General features: G+C 40.0%; 1 protein-coding gene across 1 annotated transcript in view; it reads right to left on the bottom strand.

Moving 5' to 3' along the window:
- The window catches only part of LOC149465860 (protein-glutamine gamma-glutamyltransferase 5-like), a 58,663-nt gene that overhangs the window by 18,479 nt on the left and 20,111 nt on the right, over positions 1 to 20,073 (bottom strand). Inside the window, exons 2-6 of the mRNA XM_089673391.1 lie at positions 18,727 to 18,906; positions 18,312 to 18,554; positions 14,185 to 14,303; positions 11,198 to 11,326; positions 6,276 to 6,453 (exon numbers count right to left, since the gene is read on the bottom strand). Coding sequence (XP_089529517.1) covers positions 6,276 to 6,453; positions 11,198 to 11,326; positions 14,185 to 14,303; positions 18,312 to 18,554; positions 18,727 to 18,906 — 849 coding nt within the window. The remainder of the gene's footprint in view (positions 1 to 6,275; positions 6,454 to 11,197; positions 11,327 to 14,184; positions 14,304 to 18,311; positions 18,555 to 18,726; positions 18,907 to 20,073) is intronic.

Genomic DNA, 20,073 nt, shown 5'->3' with positions numbered 1-20,073 from the left:
ATTTTCCCACTGACACCAACATACGTGGAAATTATTCCTCCTTTCACCTACCATAGGGGCTAAGCCATTTTTTTTACTCCAACTGACCACTGATACCGGCATTTTTTACACTCTTCACAGTCTGACCCTATACTTGCTTTTACTTGGTCCTTGGGGAATTATTTCATTCTCTGACAGGAATGAAGCAGGGAGCAACAATGGAGTACTATGCCTCCCCCTGACACCAACAAAGGGGCAGCTATTCCTCCCACTGACATCAACAATAGGGCACTATTCCTCCAAATGACAATATTGCTGTCTATGTCCATGCTGGGGGATTGTGCCCTGTTTCATGAACTGCTGTCTCTGTGATTGAACATTTGGGAGAATGTCCCCAGTGGTGCCACAGACAGTAATTAAAACCAGTCAAGAGTTTTAACCCCTCTCCAATACACTAAAAAATTTTTAATGATTGTGATGGGAGTCACTTTGGGTGGGGGCCCATGGAACACAGCTCACTTTGGAGAGGTGGGGAGACCTCTGTCTCAGCTCCCCATATCCCTCTTATGTATAAGTCACCCTGTGCCTGTTAGGGGTGCAGGGTGATATGTCATAATATTGTGTAGACATGTATAGGTGGGGTGGGGGTTGTTCATTGTTTAATGCCAGGTGGTTGTATCCCATTGTTCTATTGTGTGTCTTGCTTGGGAGCAAACTATTATGGGATGTATGTGTTTGTGTATTGGCTTGGTGGGGGGTGTCTGCTGATGTGTCTCTTGTTGCTAGATGTGGTTTGCCCTGCCCTGTGTAATTATGCAGAGAGGGGGAATTGTTCCTTGAATGTATATATCTTGTATCTGTGTTAAAATAAAGTAGTCTATTTCCTGATTTATTTCAAGACTGGTCTTGTCTAGTCTCGTATGGCCAGCGGTGGTGTCCGTGAACGGTGTTTGGACAGGAAAGCGGTATTATAACGGAAATACACAAGGGCAGTTGGGTCCGGTTGCGTTACACTGATGTCTGTGTCCCTGTTGGATGGTCTTTTCCTAATGTCTTACCAAGCAGACCACTATAAATAAGCCATTTCCCACTCTATCTAAAAAGTTTTGGTTGCTATGATAAAGAGTATGGTAGAGTAGAGTCTGTAGATCAGGATGGTTACGATATGTCAGAAATGTCACATGGAATGATTTGCAAGTGGTAAAGTTGAGAATGAGCTCAGATTTGGTCCAAACTTGGGTTTGGATCGAACCCAGAAGGAAAGTGCCCAATTAACCTTGGCTAGGGCATTCCATACCCCACATCTTTACGTGTACAAAGGGGTGGGGATGCTTGTGACTAGAGATGAGCGAATCGAACCAGGCGAAGTGGAATTCGTTTCGAATATCGGGAAAAATTCGATTCGCATCGAATCCGAATTTTAGCCAACTTCGGGTGCACGAATCGAATTTTTCCCAATCAGCCGGCAAAAGTGTCACTGCAGAGAGCTCCGCTATTTCTGACAGTTCTGACAGTTCATTTACAGCGGTTGAAACATTGTATCTATTTGTTTCCATTTAGGATACAGATGTTTTTATTCGGAAATAAATAGATACAATGTTTCAACCGCTGTAAATGTGAAGGAACTGTCAGAGAACTGTCAGAAATAGCGGAGCTCTCTGCAGATACACTTTTTGCTGTACTGGAATACTTCTTCTTTTCATTCTTCTTCTTCTTTTCATTCTTCTTCTACTTCTTTTCATTCTTCTTTTCATTCTTCTTCTTCTTCTTCTTTTCATTCTTCTTCTTCTTCTTTTCATTCTTCTTTTCATTCTTCTTCTTCTTTTCAGTCTTCTTTTCATTCTTCTTCTTCTTCTTTTCATTCTTCTTCTTCTTTTCATTCTTCTTCTTCTTCTTTTCATTCTTCTTTTCATTCTTCTTCTTCTTCTTTTCATTCTTCTTCTTCTTCTTTTCATTCTTCTTTTCATTCTTCTTCTTCTTCTTTTCATTCTTCTTCTTCTTTTCATTCTTCTTTTCATTCTTCTTCTTCTTCTTTTCATTCTTCTTCTTCTTCTTTTCATTCTTCTTTTCATTCTTCTTCTTCTTCTTTTCATTCTTCTTCTTCTTCTTTTCATTCTTCTTTTCATTCTTCTTCTTTTCATTCTTCTTCTTCTTTTCATTCCTCTTCTTCTTCTTTTCATTCTTCTTTTCATTCTTCTTCTTCTTCTTTTCATTCTTCTTCTTCTTCTTTTCATTCTTCTTCTTCTTCTTCTTCTTCTTCTTCTTCTTTTCATTCTTCTTCTTCCTCTTCTTTTCATTCTTCTTTTCATTCTTCTTCTTCTTTTCATTCTTCTTTTCATTCTTCTTCTTTTCATTCTTCTTCTTCTTTTCATTCTTCTTCTTCTTTTCATTCTTCTTCTTCTTCTTTTCATTCTTCTTTTCATTCTTCTTCTTCTTCTTTTCATTCTTCTTCTTCTTCTTTTCATTCTTCTTTTCATTCTTCTTCTTCTTTTCATTCTTCTTCTTCTTCTTCTTTTCATTCTTCTTTTCATTCTTCTTCTTCTTTTCATTCCTCTTTTCATTCTTCTTCTTCTTTTCATTCTTCTTCTTTTCATTCTTCTTTTCATTCTTCTTCTTCTTCTTTTCATTCTTCTTCTTTTCATTCTTCTTTTCATTCTTCTTCTTTTCATTCCTCTTCTTTTCATTCTTCTTCTTCTTCTTTTCATTCTTCTTTTCATTCTTCTTCTTCTTCTTTTTATTCTTCTTTTCATTCTTCTTCTTCTTCTTTTCATTCTTCTTTTCATTCTTCTTCTTCTTCTTTTCATTCTTCTTCTTCTTCTTTTCATTTTTCTTCTTTTCATTCTTCTTTTCATTCTTCTTCTTCTTCTTTTCATTCTTCTTTTCATTCTTCTTCTTCTTCTTTTCATTCTTCTTCTTCTTCTTTTCATTCTTCTTCTTCTGCTTTTCATTCTTCTTCTTCTTCTTTTCATTCTTCTTTTCATTCTTCTTCTTTTCATTCTTCTTTTCATTCTTCTTTTCATTCTTCTTTTCATTCTTCTTCTTCTTTTCATTCTTCTTTTCATTCTTCTTCTTCTTCTTTTCATTCTTCTTCTTCTTCTTTTCATTTTTCTTTTCATTCTTCTTCTTTTCATTCTTCTTCTTCTTTTCATTCTTCTTTTCATTCTTCTTCTTCTTCTTTTTTTCATTCTTCTTCTTCTTCTTTTCATTCTTCTTTTCATTCTTCTTCTTCTTCTTCTTTTCATTCTTCTTCTTCTTCTTTTCATTCTTCTTCATTCTTCTTTTCATTCTTCTTCTTTTCATTCTTCTTCTTTTCATTCTTCTTTTCATTCTTCTTCTTCTTCTTTTCATTCTTCTTTTCATTCTTCTTCTTCTTTTCATTCTTCTTCTTTTCATTCTTCTTTTCATTCTTCTTCTTCTTTTCATTCTTCTTCTTCTTCTTCTTTTCATTCTTCTTTTCATTCTTCTTCTTCTTCTTTTCATTCTTCTTCTTCTTCTTTTCATTCTTCTTTTCATTCTTCTTCTTCTTCTTCTTTTCATTCTTCTTCTTCTTCTTTTCATTCTTCTTTTCATTCTTCTTCTTCTTTTCATTCTTCTTCTCCTTCTTTTCATTCTTCTTCTTTTCATTTTTCTTCTTCTTCTTTTCATTCTTCTTTTCATTCTTCTTCTTCTTCTTTTCATTCTTCTTCTTCTTCTTTTCATTCTTCTTTTCATTCTTCTTCTTTTCATTCTTCTTTTCATTCTTCTTCTTCTTCTTTTCATTCTTCTTTTCATTCTTCTTCTTCTTTTCATTCTTCTTCTTCTTCTTTTCATTCTTCTTTTCATTCTACTTCTTCTTCTTTTCATTCTTCTTCTTCTTCTTTTCATTCTTCTTCTTCTTCTTTTCATTCTTCTTTTCATTCTTCTTCTTTTCATTCTTCTTCTTCTTCTTTTCATTCTTCTTTTCATTCTTCTTCTTCTTTTCATTCTTCTTTTCATTCTTCTTCTTCTTCTTTTCATTCTTCTTCTTCTTCTTTTCATTCTTCTTCTTTTCATTCTTCTTCTTCTTCTTTTCATTCTTCTTTTCATTCTTCTTCTTCTTCTTTTCATTCTTCTTCTTCTTCTTTTCATTCTTCTTCTTTTCATTCTTCTTTTCATTCTTCTTCTTCTTCTTCTTTTCATTCTTTTTCTTCTTCTTTTCATTCTTCTTTTCATTCTTCTTCTTCTTCTTTTCATTCTTCTTTTCATTCTTCTTTTCATTCTTCTTCTTCTTCTTTTCATTCTTCTTTTCATTCTTCTTCTTCTTTTCATTCTTCTTCTTCTTCTTTTCATTCTTCTTCTTCTTCTTTTCATTCTTCTTCTCATTCTTCTTCTTCTTCTTTTCATTCTTCTTCCTCTTCTTTTCATTCTTCTTCTTCTTTTCATTCTTCTTCTTCTTCTTCTTTTCATTCTTCTTCTTCTTCTTTTCATTCTTCTTCTTCTTCTTTTCATTCTTCTTTTCATTCTTCTTCTTTTCTTCTTCTTCTTCTGGCAACTCCACCACGCAGCTCATTTTTGTTCCAGTATTACTGTATTTTGCTCCTTCAAAATCCTGAAACTTTCTTTTGGCAGGTGTACAGACTCAGGTACTCAGTGCAGGAATGGTGGGAATCCCTCACAATGGACACAGCAGGTGTACATACAGACCCAGGAATTCAGCACAGGGATGGTGGGAACCCCTCATAATGGGCACAGCAGGTGTGCATACCCAGAACCTCAGCACAGGGATGGTGGGAACCCCTAGTAATGGGCGCAGCAGGTGTGCAGACCTGGGACCTCAGCACAGGGATGGTAGAAACCCCTCATAATGGGAACAGCAGGTGTACAGACCCAGGAATTTAGCACAGGGATGGTGGGAACTCCTCCTAATGGGCAGAGCAGGTGTACAGACCCAGGAACTCAGCACAGGGATGGTGGGAACTTCTCATAATGGGCGCAGCAGGTGTGCAGACCTGGAACCTCAGCACAGGGATGGTGGGAACCCCTCATAATGGGCACAGCAGGTGTGCATACCCAGAACCTAAGCACAGGGATGGTGGGAACCCCTCATAATGGGCACAGCAGGTGTTAGGGGGTTTAACTCTCCAGCATCCATTAGAGACTGATATAGTAATATAGTTCATTCTTCTTTTCATTCTTCTTTTCATTCTTCTTCTTCTTCTTTTCATTCTTCTTCTTCTTTTCATTCTTCTTTTCATTCTTCTTCTTCTTTTCATTCTTCTTTTCATTCTTCTTCTTCTTCTTTTCATTCTTCTTCTTCTTTTCATTCTTCTTTTCATTCTTCTTCTTCTTTTCATTCTTCTTCTTTTCATTCTTCTTTTCATTCTTCTCATTCTTCTTTTCATTCTTCTTTTCATTCTTCTTCTTTTCATTCTTCTTTTCATTCTTCTCATTCTTCTTTTCATTCTTCTTTTCATTCTTCTTCTTCTTCTTTTCATTCTTCTTCTTTTCATTCTTCTTCTTCTTTTCATTCTTCTCATTCTTCTTTTCATTCTTCTTTTCATTCTTCTTCTTTTCATTCTTCTTCTTCTTCTTTTCATTCTTCTGCTTCTTCTTTTCATTCTTCTTTTCATTCTTCTTCTTCTTCTTTTCATTCTTCTTCTTCTTCTTTTCATTCTTCTTCTTCTTCTTCATCGTGCCCCGTGACTGCCCAAATGAGTGAAGTGTGCGGTGATTCTAAGATCGACGGCACTCATCTGCATGTCATACTGACTGACAGTATTATTTCTCTTCCCCAGCAGACTCCAAGGGCATTTAAATTAAAGGTACAGTGTTCTGCACTAATATAAAGGCTCTCTGAAGCCTAGAAACCCTTTAAATAAGTTAAATTCGCGGCAAATAAATTCGCATCGAATCGAATTTCTCCCGCAAATTCGGCGAATCAGCCGAATCGAATTTTTGAATAATTCGCTCATCTCTACTTGTGACAATTGACAAATCTGAACTAAATCCAAGCTTATCCTTACTTATGATATCTGGGCAGTGAAGGACATCCTTGTGGGAAGAAATAAGAACTTGCACATACATACATCAAAGAAAAGAGAGTCACCCTCTATTTTAAGTCAAGGTACATGGTAAGATAGTTATACCCAATTTGTTTGAGTTTCAATTTCAGCCTTTTTATGGACAGCTTTTATTTGACTAAGCTTTGGATCTCCTCAACTAGAATCTGGTAATCAAATTATCTCCCACCAATCACCTTCTTACTTAGGTGTCTGAAAGCCCCACAGCTTGGGGTATCTTTAACATTATTACATGAATATACAATACAAACCCATTACCTGTGCACATGACTGCAGCAAAGACCCAGCACTGCCCATATTTAACTGGGCGGCAGTCTCCTTTATACCATTGTCTTAAAATGGCAATACTCCCATTCCACGAGGAAGGACTGCTGCCATTTTCATAATTCTCACTCCAGTTTCCTTGAAGGACTCCATTATCATCATTAGAGTTAATCTAAATATTAGAAAAATAACAGTCATTGCAAAACAGTAAAGAATATAACAGAATATACCAGACACTCAATCTGGTATATGAAACACATAAATGGTCCATATTTGCTGAACACATTTTATATAGATTATTACATAGCTTTATTTGCATTAACATTTTGAAAAATGTTATGTTGTAGAATAAAGAACTAATCTTAGATTGTTTGGCCAAAATATACCACATGTACCACAGTTAAAGATAAGTTCACCTATTGTAACATCCCACTGGCTTCCAATTGCGCAACGGATCAAATTCAAAATCCTAACACTGACGTACAAAGCCGTCCACCATACTGCCCCGAACTACATCACTGACCTAATATCCAAGTACCACCCAACACGCACACTCCGCTCCTCACAAGACCTCCTTCTCTCTAGTTCCCTGGTCTCCTCCTCCCATGCCCGCCTCCAGGACTTCTCCAGGGTGTCACCCATCCTCTGGAACTCCCTGCCCCAACCCATCAGATTATCACCTACTCTCCTCTCCTTTAGGCGCACCCTGAAAACCCATCTCTTCAGGGAAGCCTACCCCACCCCCTGCTAACTTGACCGACCTCCTCCACTCTTCCCACCACTCCATCCCTCACAGCTATCTCCTCCTGTACCACTATCCCCTCCCTCCTAGATTGTAAGCTTGAAAGAGCAGGGCCCTCAATCCCCTCATGTTTTGCATTGTATTGTTATTGTTCTGTCACATGTTCTGTCCCACTTTGTAATGTACAGCGCTGAGCGAACTATTGGCGCTTTATAAATACTGTATAATAATAATGGTCAGTCCGACCCCCGCTCTCCCCTGCTTTGACAGCTAACGGGGATCTTCCCCCTCCTCCCGCTAGCTGTCAAATTTAAGAAAAAACATCCGTGTGGGGTTCCACTCACCCAACCGCATTACTCATTCACAGTCCTTAGCGACTGTCAGCTTGTAGTCCTCAATGAACTACCACGTCACTGAGGAGCCCATATGAATTTTTTTTTAGACAGATAAAACTTTATTTTGGTGGTATTTATTCACCACTGGGATTTTTTTTCTTTTTTGCTATATAAATAAAAAAGTCAAAATTTTTTTTTTTAAAAAGTGTTTTTCTTATAAAATTTTGCAAATAAATAATCTTTCTTCATAAATATTGGCCAAAATTGATTCAGTTATCTTTTTAGTAAAAAAAAACCCCAAATTAGTTTATAACCAAAAATTATAATTTTTCAAAATTTTTTTAATTTTAGATTTTTTTTATATTATTATTTATGGTTTTTTTTAACATACTGTCACCCTAGTCATCCTTACTACTATTCATGTGATCACTGATTGGCCAATCAGTGATCACATGATTGGGACCTCATACAGAGGTGCTGTACAGCGATCGGTGTTCCGTTGTGTCCTCTGGACACAGCGGGCACCGGATCGCGGTGTAGCACGCTCCCAGGGAACGTGCACAGGCTGTAAATGTGGGCACCATTTATGAATGGCAACCCACTCCTGCACTGCTCCCGTCCAGCCGTTTATGTACATGAGCTGGACAAAAAGTGGTTAAAGAGTATGTCAACCCAAAATTTCATATTCCTGATATATGCCTGCTGTACCATGTACTTGTATGCAAATGTATCCTGTTCTCTTTGTATGACTTCCTTTTTGTGAAATGCCTGGTGTTCCTGTCAGTCCCCCTGCTTTTCTATTAAAAACTGGCCATACTAGTCAGGGGAGCACAGCATGGTCAGTTTTCTGACCATGAACTCAGCTTGCTCTCCTCCAATGATCAGGGCTGCTACTCCCTCCCCTCTCCCCCCACATACAGCCATTCACTGGGAATATCAGTGTGCTACTGCTTCTCCTTCTGCAGCTCTCTAAGATCCCTATGCAGCGGAGAACAGAGGGTATATATACAGGTGAAACTCGGAAAATTAGAATATCGTGCAAAAGTTCTTTTATTTCAGTAACGCAACTTAAAACTAATGAAACTAGTGAAACTAATATATGAGATAGACTCATTGCATGCAAAGCAAGATAGTTCAAGCTGTGATTTTCATATGTACACACAAATGTTTTGCCTTTCATATCTATTTTCAACTGAATGGGTTGTTTTACAAAGGTGAGGATTCACATATACTTTAACTATTTCACAGCTAATAAAGAATTGATTATTTACGTATTTATCTATTGGCGCACTGAACAATCAGCAAAGTGCTGGAATCCAAGTACACTGAATTGACAGTATTCTACAATATTTCATTATAGCTGAGTAGTACCACATTGGGGTACCAGAATCAACTTTCTAAAAGTGAACTCCAAGAATCCTTACAATCCTGCTATCCCCCTTCCACTGCAAGGGTCTAATGTTTGTTTTTTCTAGTTGGTTTGGAAGAAGCACAATACTAAGGGCTCTTTCACATGGGCAGCCAGAGGTTAGTAAATACAGGTGGTTGAGCCATGATTTAACAACCCCCCCAACTGCCCAGCTAAATTCTGCTATTGCCGCTGGATGGGCTTTACACATGACGCAGCAATGACAACTTTAACTTGGCTTGCAGATGTCACTGTCTGCCAAATGCACCCATTAAGGTCAATAGGGTCGTGTCGCAACCATGAGCTAAATGTGTGGCTCACAGTTAAAATGCAGTATATTAACCACTTGCCGCCCTGCCACTGTAGAAATACGGCGGCAGGGCGGCACGGGCAGGCAAAACCATGTTTTAAAACGTGTGTTTTGTAAACAGATAGGGGGCGCGCACGAGGTGCGCCGCCGCCCTATCTGTCCCACCGAACACCGCCGCGGATGTCAGTCGCCGGGTCACAGCCGCTCCTTACCAGCTGTTTCCCGGCGATCGGCGGCAAACAGTGACAGACAGCACAGCTGCAGTAGCTGTGCTGTCTGTCACTTCCCTGACAGCTTGAGGACGAGCTGATTGAGAAAGAAGAGTTTCTCTCTCTCGATCAGCGGTGTCCCGTGCAGCACACACCCCCGCCCCCTAGTAAAACACTCCCCTCACACAGATAACCCTTCCCTGCAAAATAAAGTTAACCCCTTCCTCCCCAGTGCCATTAGTACAGTGTCAGTGTTTTTTTTTTTTGCACTGATCACTGTATTAGTGTTTTTGGGGATGTCAGTGACCCCAAGTCAGTACCCCCCAATGTCAGAATGTCCGCTGCAGTCCCGCAGTCCCGCCATAAGTCGCTGCCATAAGTCACTGATAGACGCCATAATTCACTGATCGCCGCCATTATTAGTATAAAAAAAAACTAAAAATCCCAGTATCTTTCCCGCCATTTGTAAACGCTATAGCTTTCACGTAAACCAATTAATTTACACGTATTGGGTTTTTTTTTTTTAGCAAAGACATGTCGCAGAATGCATTTTGGCAGAAATTTATGACTAAATTTGATTTTTGCATTTTTTTTTACTGGACATGTTTTATAGTAAAAAGTCCAAAATATAGTTTTTTTTTCCTCAAAATTGTCAGCCTTTTTTTTTTATAGCGCAAAAAATAAAAATCGCACAGGCAATAAAATACCACCAAAAGAAAGCTCAATTTGTGAAAAAAAGGATGTAAATTTCATTTATGTACCGTATTGCATGACCGCGCAATTGTCCGTTAAACTAGCGCAGCGCTGTATAGCAGAAAAATGGCGTAAATTGCAGTATTTATACCATAGTTTGTAGACGCTATAACTTCCACACAAAGCAATCAATATACACTTATTGGGATTTTTTTTACCAAAAACATGTAGCAGAATACATTTTGGCCTAAATTTATAACCAACTTTGAGTTTACTATATATTTTTTATAGCTGAAACTAAAAAATATTGTTTTTCTTTAAAATTTTTGGCCTTTTTTTGTTTATAGCGTGAAAAATAAAAAGCGCACAGATGATCAAATACCACCGAAAGAAAGCTCTATTTGTGTAAAAAAAGGACGTAAATTTTGTTTGGGTGCAGCATTGCATGACCGCGCAATTATCAGTTGAATTAGTGCAGCGCCGAGTAGCAAAAAGAGGCCTGGTCATTAAGGGGGGTAAATCCTCTGGAGCTCACGTGGTTAATAAAAAAATCTTGACATTAAAAAAGGCATTCGGGAGGTGGCTTGATGGCCTCCCAAATGTCTGGCAGCCACTGCCCTACCACCCTCTGAATAGCCATCCACCACAGATCACTTTTTGTAGGGTGGTAGACACTGCCGCCCATGTGAAAGAGCCCATACCCTTTTCCTTGCTCCCCCAGCAGCCAGCACTTAATTCCAAAGCTCCCAGGATGTGGAAGGGTGACATTCCAAGGACAGGTTGACTGGAGAGAAGGAAACCAGCAAGAGCAAGGAACAATGTAAGTATTTTACCTTTTTCCTTACCCCTAAACAAAACATACATTAAATCCCATGCACTGTGGGCGCAGCGGGGGGTACACGGCGCTGCAAAGCGACATTTTAGCAAGACCTGGACTTTGGCTTCAAGTGTCCACTGAAAAATGCTATTTTAATTATAGGAGGGGGTCAATTATAAAGGACTTGAACATCACGCTCCTGTAATGCCAGCATTCTTGTCTATAAATATACACTTAATAAGGAGCCTTGAAAATGCGAAGGCATAATAACTGTGCCTCATGATCTAATAAAATAAGCCATTGGTCATTATATAATGTTAACAAACGTAAATTCCGCAATCCAATCCAAATTTCAAAGGTTTCTGTTCATAATCTCTATACTTACTGAAATTGTATACTCACCATGGCACACACTACTCGACTTATGTATACTGCACTATTTCTACAAGATAAATCCTTAAAAGCATCTTGCAGGTAGTTTAAATTCTTGTCCAGCAGCTTTAGGCTTATATCCAAGATGTCTTCTTCAAACTAAAATGAAAGTTCGGCTTAATATTAATATGTGGTGCAACATAATACAGTATATACAGTGGATATAAAAAATCTACACACCCCTGTTAAAATATCAGGTTTCTGTGATGTAAAAAGATGAGACAAAGATAAATCTCTGCGGACCATGGCTTTTGCTGTAGGATGCGACTAAGAAAATGTCAGGAAAGACCTACTAGAACAGCTGAACTTTATTTGAGGTTAATCAGAGGCACTTTAAATGATGGAAGGTGTATATTGACTCCTATTTAACATGATTTTTAATGTGATTTCTTAATTCTGAACACAGCTACATCCCCAGTTATAAGAGGGTGTGCACACGTATGCAACCATATTATTTTAGTTTTTTATTTTTACTTCCCTCCACCTAAAAGATTTCAGTTTGTTGTTGAACTGAGTTGTACAGTTTATAGGTTACCATAAAGGTGGAAACAGTTCTGAAATGATTTATATTTGTCTCATTTTTTTACATCACAGAATCCTGACATTTTAACAGGGGTGTGTAGACTTTTCAAATCCACTGTATTTGTAATGTTATTCAAGAGAACACCAAGTATCTATTTTTCTAGAATCCATTTGAATTACAGGCACCAAAAGAATATTCTGAGATCTATTGAAGGCACTTTTTTTTAACATGTTTGCAAATAGTTTTTCTCATTTGCTGAAAATCAGGACATAGATCAGTAATCTTTCTTTTCATTAACAGCTGAATAGCAAGGAGTTGGGGGGGCATAGGCGGTGCAAATGTATTTCCTGCAGCCAGGGGAAAGAAATTTGCTTGATTCCCCAACAAAGCAGACAGTCGCATCCCTCCTGCCGAGCCATTGTGTTCTCCCGGCGGGGGACGGGGGGGAAGCTGTCCCCACTGGGAGAAGATAGTGATTATTGCTAGTGGCTATACTAGCTGCTAACGATAATTGCATGTAAAATCCATCAAGCTGGTTGTACCCAAGTTGATCGATTCAACCTGCCCATATATGTTTCGAATCTTGGCTGGTTCAGCAGATTCAAATCGTCTATGGCCGGCTTTTGATTGTGCAGTCAATGGCCCTTGTACAGCTGAGTTTATGAGCAAAAAGACTCAACAGGGACAGTGTAATCAATTTGAAGACTAACCCTGACCACAGAGGCATCCCTAGGGTTGGTGTCACCCGATGCGGTAACACTTGGTGACACCCCCTCCGACGCTCCCCGCAGAATGGATCGGATCTGTGGATTGAGCATAATGGATCGGACTCCGATCCATTATGCTCAATCCGCAGATCCCATCCATTCTGTGGGGATCGTTGGCTTTCTTTACAACTTACCTTTTCTTGAAAAGGGTCCGGTGTCAACCCGTGCGGTCGGTGTCACCCGGTGCGGACCGCACCCCCCGCACCTGCCTCGGGACGCCACTGCCTGACCATACACTACTCAAAGTTTGGCGGATTCTTACTGGCTCAGCTGAATTTCGAGCACTGCATGGCCCTGCTGGTATTGCACCATCTGACAAAAGTTTATTTTTCAACGGATTTTTGTTAAATAAACCGTTCGGAAAATTGCTAGTCAAACAGTACTTGCATCCAATCAAGTGCAGGCACCGTTCCTGTGTTCTGACAGGTGGCAGGGAAGATATGTCCATCCATGCTGTTTGTGCCGATGGAACAATCTGATAGATGATGACGTCATTATGTTAGCGCCACACTCTGCATCTTTGAGGATTTCCTACCATTGGAGAAGATCAGAAGAAAAACAGGAGCCTGCATGTTTTAACCAGGACTCAAAGTTGGGCTTTAAAGAGACAATGAGGTTGACTTACTAAAGGCAAATAGACTGTTCACTTTGCAAGGGAATTATCCCCAGACCTAAGTGAATGAGTTGCCTTACTAAAGGCAAATAGACTGTTCACTTTGCAAGGGAATTATCCCCAGACCTAAGTGAATGAGTTGCCTTACTAAAGGCAAATAGACTGTTCACTTTGCAAGGGAATTATCCCCAGACCTAAGTGAATAAGTTGATGTTCAGCTTTCTTCCATCATCTAATCATGTGACCAAAAAAAAAATGCTAATTTTTAAAATTATCCCTTGTGTGTGATTGGGTATTCTTGGCAAAGTGAAATTTCACTGCATTAATTAAGCTCTTACAAATTGAACATACTATTTGCCATTTGAAAATCAGCCCCAATGTAAATTTACTAATGCAGTAGGTATTATATTTGCTGCTCAGCAGTAAAAGGAATAATGAAGGAAGTTTTTTCATATTTCTTTAAAGTGTTACTAAACCCACAATAGTAAAATCAGTCTGTATATGCTGTAATGCATGCTTGTTATACTCACTGTGGAACCTAAGGGGTTAATCCTCTGCTTTGTGTAAAGAGGCTCTTTGATCCTGTCTCCTCTGATCCTCCCCTTCTTCTACTGTCCCCATTTGCCTATGGACAGAGCACAGTGGCAAGTCTGTACCTGCTCTGTTTGGTTTGTATTGCTAGAGAGTTTATTTTTTTCTTTGGGAGGGTGCATGTTATTAGCACAGAGCCAATCAGTGCTGTCTGGACAGAGGGTCAGGGGTCTTGCAGCCTCATAGCACAGTCAGAGGAGAATGAAAACTGCTCTTACAAGACTAACCAGTGCTCTGCTGGACACTGATAGAAGTCACAAGACTGCTCTAACTGCTGATGAGAAAAGGTATTTAGCAGTTTATATTTACTAAAATAATTTCACTTCCATGTTCTGTGTACTGTGGGAGACAAGATATAGTGAATGGGTCCTGGGTTTAGTAACACTCTAAGTGTTTCTTGTTAGAATATATAATAGTAAGAGCATAATAGCTATTTTTTAAATAAAGAGAGTTAACCATTTACCTGCCCAAAGTTCCATGGACAAAGAGAAATCCACTTGTGGTTGCCTTGATAAACAAACCCATAGTCATTAATGATGTATTCCTGCCGCTTGGCTTCATTCTCCAGGAAGACGTCATCATCTGCCAAGTTCAGACAAGACATAAACTTCCAAATTTCTGGCAGACACTAAAACAAGTACCATCATATATATGTAATTGTCTTCAGTTTATATTATTTTGTTTTCAAGACAATCCTGTAATTTTCTTAATCCAATATTTTTTGGATGTTTGCATTCTCATCAAGGTTTCATCAGAACTAATTCAAGTAAAGGTGGTGAGCTTTTGTGATGTATTTCAGTACTGTATTTCCTTTTGTAAAGCATATCTAAACCCAAGAGCAAAAATATAATACATTGCGGCTTATCAGTCCTTAGCTGCAATAGTTTTCTTTTTAATGCCCTTTATTTTCCTGTCCTAGGGTGACAATGCCCACTCCCTATATTCTATCTAAGGAGCTCAGTCACCGTAGAATAGGGCTACAAACCTCTCTCCTTCTCCTTAGAGGGGGCTGGATCTGCAGACCACAATGATTACTGGGAACAATATATCTGATGAGAATGCAGCACAGGCAGAGAGCACGGGAAATTACTAACCCACCTTATTTCTGGCAGGATCAACAGGTATTTTTTTTTTGCATGTATTGAACAGATATAAAATGCTTTCAATGGAATATATAAATTAGCAAATGTGGGCCCCTCTGGCCTCTGCCTCCTTGTCGCCATAAACTCCCCTATGGTTCAACCTGCATCTCTCTGCATTCTTAACCATCCCTGATCCTTCTCTTTGGGCCTCTAGGGGGATTAAATATTTGAAAGATATCTGTGACAGAGGTAATATTATCACCTTTGATGAATTGAAACAACTCCATGACCTCCCAAATTCTTTGTTTTTCTGATCTCTGCAACTCCGCTATGCCTACTCTTCACAATTTGGGGTTGACCGACTCCATTTACTTCCTCACGAATTTGGAGACCCTACTACAGGCTGATGACCTAACTAAACCTCTATCTACAGTCTACAAAGCTATTCTACCCTCCATCCATACTGGTCTTAAGTCCCTTCAACAGAGGTGGTGGGCAGAGGTGCCGTAGCTGGATGGGGAAGATTGGGAAGACACTTGAGAATACCCCTTTATCCACCTGGTAGCTATGAGAGATATGCTAAATTAGTTCAAAATACTTCATATGGCAAATTTGATAGAATTTACCCTACTGTAGAGCCTAACTGTTAGAGGTGTGGAGATGCCCCTGTGGACACATCTTTTGGTCCTGCCCCCCGTATTCAAACATTTTGGACAGATGTCCTCTGCTTCTTTTGCTCAGTCACCACAATTTCTGTCCCCTCAGCCCCTCAGCTGTGTCAGTTTGCCTACTGGGTCTGGTCGACCAGCTGGATTTCTCTAGGGAGTCCAGAATATTACTAAGTCTACTCCTTTTTTATGCTAGGAAGGCCATTGTGTTAACGTGGAAATCTGATAGCCCTCTGCCTTAGGACACTGGAAGAAGCTGGTGAAGGCAGTGATTCTTTTATATAAAATGACATACCTCTCCCGACTTTGCCCAAATAAATTTCACAGTTTGGGATATCTGGTTGGAATCCTCCTCTACTGCCAATGAAGAGCATATTGTTTCTGCTTAACTGCTTCTAAATCTTTCTCCAAAGTTCTAGAACAGGGGGGCATTCCAGAGGGCTGGCCTGCACAGCCTCTCAGCTCTATCCACAATTTGACCCCTGCTACTCAGACCTAACTAACAATTGGAGTCTAGCTCCCCCTAACTGACTAGGGGGGCACTACATATACATAGGCTATTCCCCCTTCAGCCTATGAATGCTGCTGCCAGACTCATCCACCTTCCCAATCGTTCATTGTCTGCTACTCCTCTCTGCAAGTCTCTCCACTCTCTTCGGTCCTCTCAAAACCTCTTGCTTTGTAGCTCCCTTGTCACCTCCTCCTATGCTCACCTCCAAGACTCCTCCAGAGCCTCTCCCATCCGCTAGAACTCCTTACCCCAGTCTGTCTGACTGTCTCCTAATCTATTCATCTTCAGGCGATCCCTGAAACCCCTTCTCTATGCCTACTGTATGTTTCTAATAAACTGTGTTTTTACTTTCTCCATCAGCTTATCCTCCAGAGTTATTACCTTTTGTATCACTTGCTCCTCCTTCTTAGATTGTAAGCTCTAACGAGCAGAGCTCTTTGAGTCCTCTTGCTTTGAATTGTTTTGTAACTGTACTGTCTGCTTTCATTTTGCAAAGTGCTACAAAACGTTTATAATCTGTAAAGGCCTAGAGCAGGGGTGCCGAAGTGGCCTTTAACTGTTTTTTTGGGTCACTATTCCTCCCACTAACACCAACAATGGGACACTATTCCTCCCACTAACACCAACAATGGGGCACTATTCCTCCCACTGACACCAACAATGGGACACTATTCCTCCCAATGACACCAACGATGGGGCACTGTTCCTCCCACTGACACCAATGATGGGGCACTATTCCTCCCACGGACACCAATGATGGGGCACTACTCCTCCTTCTGACACCAATGATGGGGCACAATTCCTCCCACTGACACCAATGACGGGGCACTATTCCTCCTTTTGACACCAATGATAGGGCACTATTCCTTCCACTGACACCAATGATGGAGCACTACTCCTCCCACTGATATCAATGATAAGGCACTTGCCTCCTATAGACGCCAAGAATGGGGTATTTTTTTATTCCCACTGACCCCCAACCCTGGCACATGTTTGTAACAACCACTCACCACCAAGCCAGGTAGGTTGTTTACTCTCACTGATGTCAGGGCATTCCGTACTCCCACTTATCACAGTGTGATCCTCTTAAAGTCTCAAGCTGGCCGTAGATGGTTCGAATCTTGGCCTGTTCAGCAGGGACCAGCCTGTTGGATTTTGTGCATGTGATTATAGCCACCAGCAGTAATCATTGTGTTATGCTGGCAGAGGAGGCTGTGACCAGTGGTTGCAGCAAATAAAATTGCATCTCGTGGTTGCAGCAAAGATAACTGCATCATCTACGGCTTGCATTAAGATTTGTGACCTGACCCTTTCTTTAGAATGTTCTGAAGGTTATTCACTGCTATTGCTGTGTGGTTATTTGTTCAACAGGTGTAGTTGCTCTAATCAGCAATTAAATCGGTATTATAATTAGGTTCGCATAGAACAACAGTTGCCCTTTGTTCACTGTTTCGCCTGACACTAGTGTGACAGAGGCCCTGGATCAGCATGCTTCTGCTGTCTAAATAGGGCCACACTCACTCTCTAAGTAACAGAATGCTTTTTGGCCATCTGTTTAAACTGACTTAGGCTGGCCATACACTATACAATTTTCTTCATAGTTTTGGTTTAGATTTACCAATAACCATGTAATAGGAGGTCAAACCTAACAACACTTTCAATTGTATCCAATTAGGATGGCTCTTGCACTACATAGTTGAAGATACAGCTAAAAGAAATTGGGCAAAAATTGGACAGAAAACTGTATAGTGTATGGCCAGCCTAAGGGCTCTTTCAGACTTTTCAGAGGGCGGTATAGCAGCCGTTGGCAGGTGTTTAGGAGATGCTACCGTCTCCTCCCGATGACTGTTTTTTTTAACTTGTTTTTTAATTGCCAAATGGCAAATTTACATTGTGAGATCGCTCTGCAACAGCGAGCAAGTGTTTGGCTCGCAGTTGCAGCACTGCCTTATTGATCTGAATGGGTGAGTTTGACAGAAGGTGCTGCGTGTTAAATTCTGCAGCAATAGTTTGAAATGCCTGGTGACTGTGGCATGTGTACAGCACTGTCAGGCTGTAATGTTAGAATTCTCGTGGGTGGCTGGGTACGGTAAAACTGCACAGCAACTGCAAAAAGAACTTGCAGCAAGCTTGTGTTGTTGCATAGCATTTGCCCCCTACTGTCTGCAAATGGTAAACATGCAATATCAATAGGTATTTTTCCACTTGATTAAAAAGCAATACATACAATTAAAAATAGTATGATTTTATGTTTTAGTATTTAAGGAAATTAAAATTATGTAAAAAAAGAAAAAAAAAAACATGTTTCCTTAAAATGCTTTTGACATACCTGCACACCAGGGGTTGAATAGGAGCACAAATGTCCCTATCTGATAAACCGCAACTTTACTTCCCGTGGAAAGTTGAACTTTTAGAGTGTATTGTCCAATAATAGCATTTGGTGATGGCAAGATGACGATCACCACTGAGTCAGATTCATTGGACTCCAGAGTGGCACTCCAGGCTCTTCTGTTTAATGCCTTTGTTAAGGGGAATATGACTTTTGTTCCAGAAGGCTGGTCAGGCCACGGTCCTATTACCACAAAACAGTAAAAGTACAGTATATGAATAAGGGTGGATCAAAGAGAAGACTCATTGTAAAAGCTTGGTATTAGTCAAGATGTTGTATTAAATTTTTATTTGTTATAGGATGTTATTGTTTATTTTACTGATCTTTCATGGTTTCTTGGAGAGGAATCACTTGCCTGTTTCAGCAATGCAGAGAATGTTGTCTCTCCCTTCTTCAAATCCTCTTGCTTTGAAGTGTAAGACGAAAGAAAACGGCTGTCCTCTGCGAAGGAGAAGACGCCTGTCACTAAATTCTATTGTATGGTGCAAGGTGTTGTTTTTCTGGTATTGAAAGTCTGTGTAGGCCACATCCAATACTAGAAGAAGAAAACATAAACATACTGAGAATACTTGATACTAATGTTTTTGGAGAATTCATATAGAAAGTTTACATTAATGTCTTACCCTGAAAAACTAACCACTGACCATCTGTGGATGTAGGCTGCCTCAAATCCTTCTGTCTCTCCATGTAATCCCAGATGAACTCGGCGATGTCAAGATCAGGGCTCTGTGGGGGGCCAAACCCTCACTTCCAGGACACCTTGTTCTTCTCTATGCTGAATATAGTCCTTAATGTCATTGGTTGTATGTTTTGGGTCATTGTCCTGCTGCAGAATAAATTGGGAGCCAACCACACGCCACCCTGATGGTATGGCATGATGGATAAATATCTGCCTGTATTCCTCAGCATGGAGGATTCCATTGATCCTGACCAAATCTGCAACTCCATTTGCAGAAATACAGGCCCAAACTTGCAAAGAACCTCCACCAAGCTTCACTGTTGTCTGCAGACACTCATTATCGTCCGCTCTACAGCCCTTCGGCAAACAAACTGCCTCCTGCTACAGCCAATTATTTAAAATTTTGACTCATCAGTCCAGAGCAACTGCTGCCATTTTCTACATCCCAGTTCCTATGTTTTTGCACATAGGTGAGTCTCTTAGCCTTGTTTCCATATCAGATGTATGGCTTTTTGGTTGAAATTTTTCCATGAAGACCACTTCGGGCCAAACTTCTCCAGACAGTAGATGGGTGTATCTGGGTCCTTCTGGATTCCGCCAGATCTGTGCTGATGGCACTGCTGGACACCTTCCAACGTTGAAGGGAAGTAAGCATGATGGTTCTTTCATTTGCTGTATTAAGTTTCCATGGCAGACCACTGCGTCTACGGTCCTCAACGTTGCCTGATCAGTGGCGTCCTCAATGCTGAGAAATACAGGCAGATAATTATCTATCATGCCATACCATCAGGGAGGTGTAGAATTGGCCCCAAATTTATTCTGCAGCAAGACAATGACCCCAAACAAACAGCCAATGTCAATAAGAAATATCTTCATCGTAACGAAGAACAAGGGGTCCTGGAAGGGATCCTTTGGCCCCCACAAAGCCTTGATCTCAACATCACTGAGTCTGTCTGGGATTAGGGGAAGAGACAGAAGGATTTGGGGCAGCCTACATCCACAGAGGATATGTGGTTAGTTCTC

Source organism: Staurois parvus, unplaced genomic scaffold (genome assembly GCF_062004578.1).
Source record: "Staurois parvus isolate SC_StPar_1 unplaced genomic scaffold, SC_StPar_1.0 ptg000137l, whole genome shotgun sequence".
In the NCBI taxonomy this organism is placed as follows: Eukaryota; Metazoa; Chordata; class Amphibia; order Anura; family Ranidae; genus Staurois; species Staurois parvus.
Note: the sequence above shows the minus strand (reverse complement) of the source record. Positions and strands in the feature narration are given on the sequence as shown.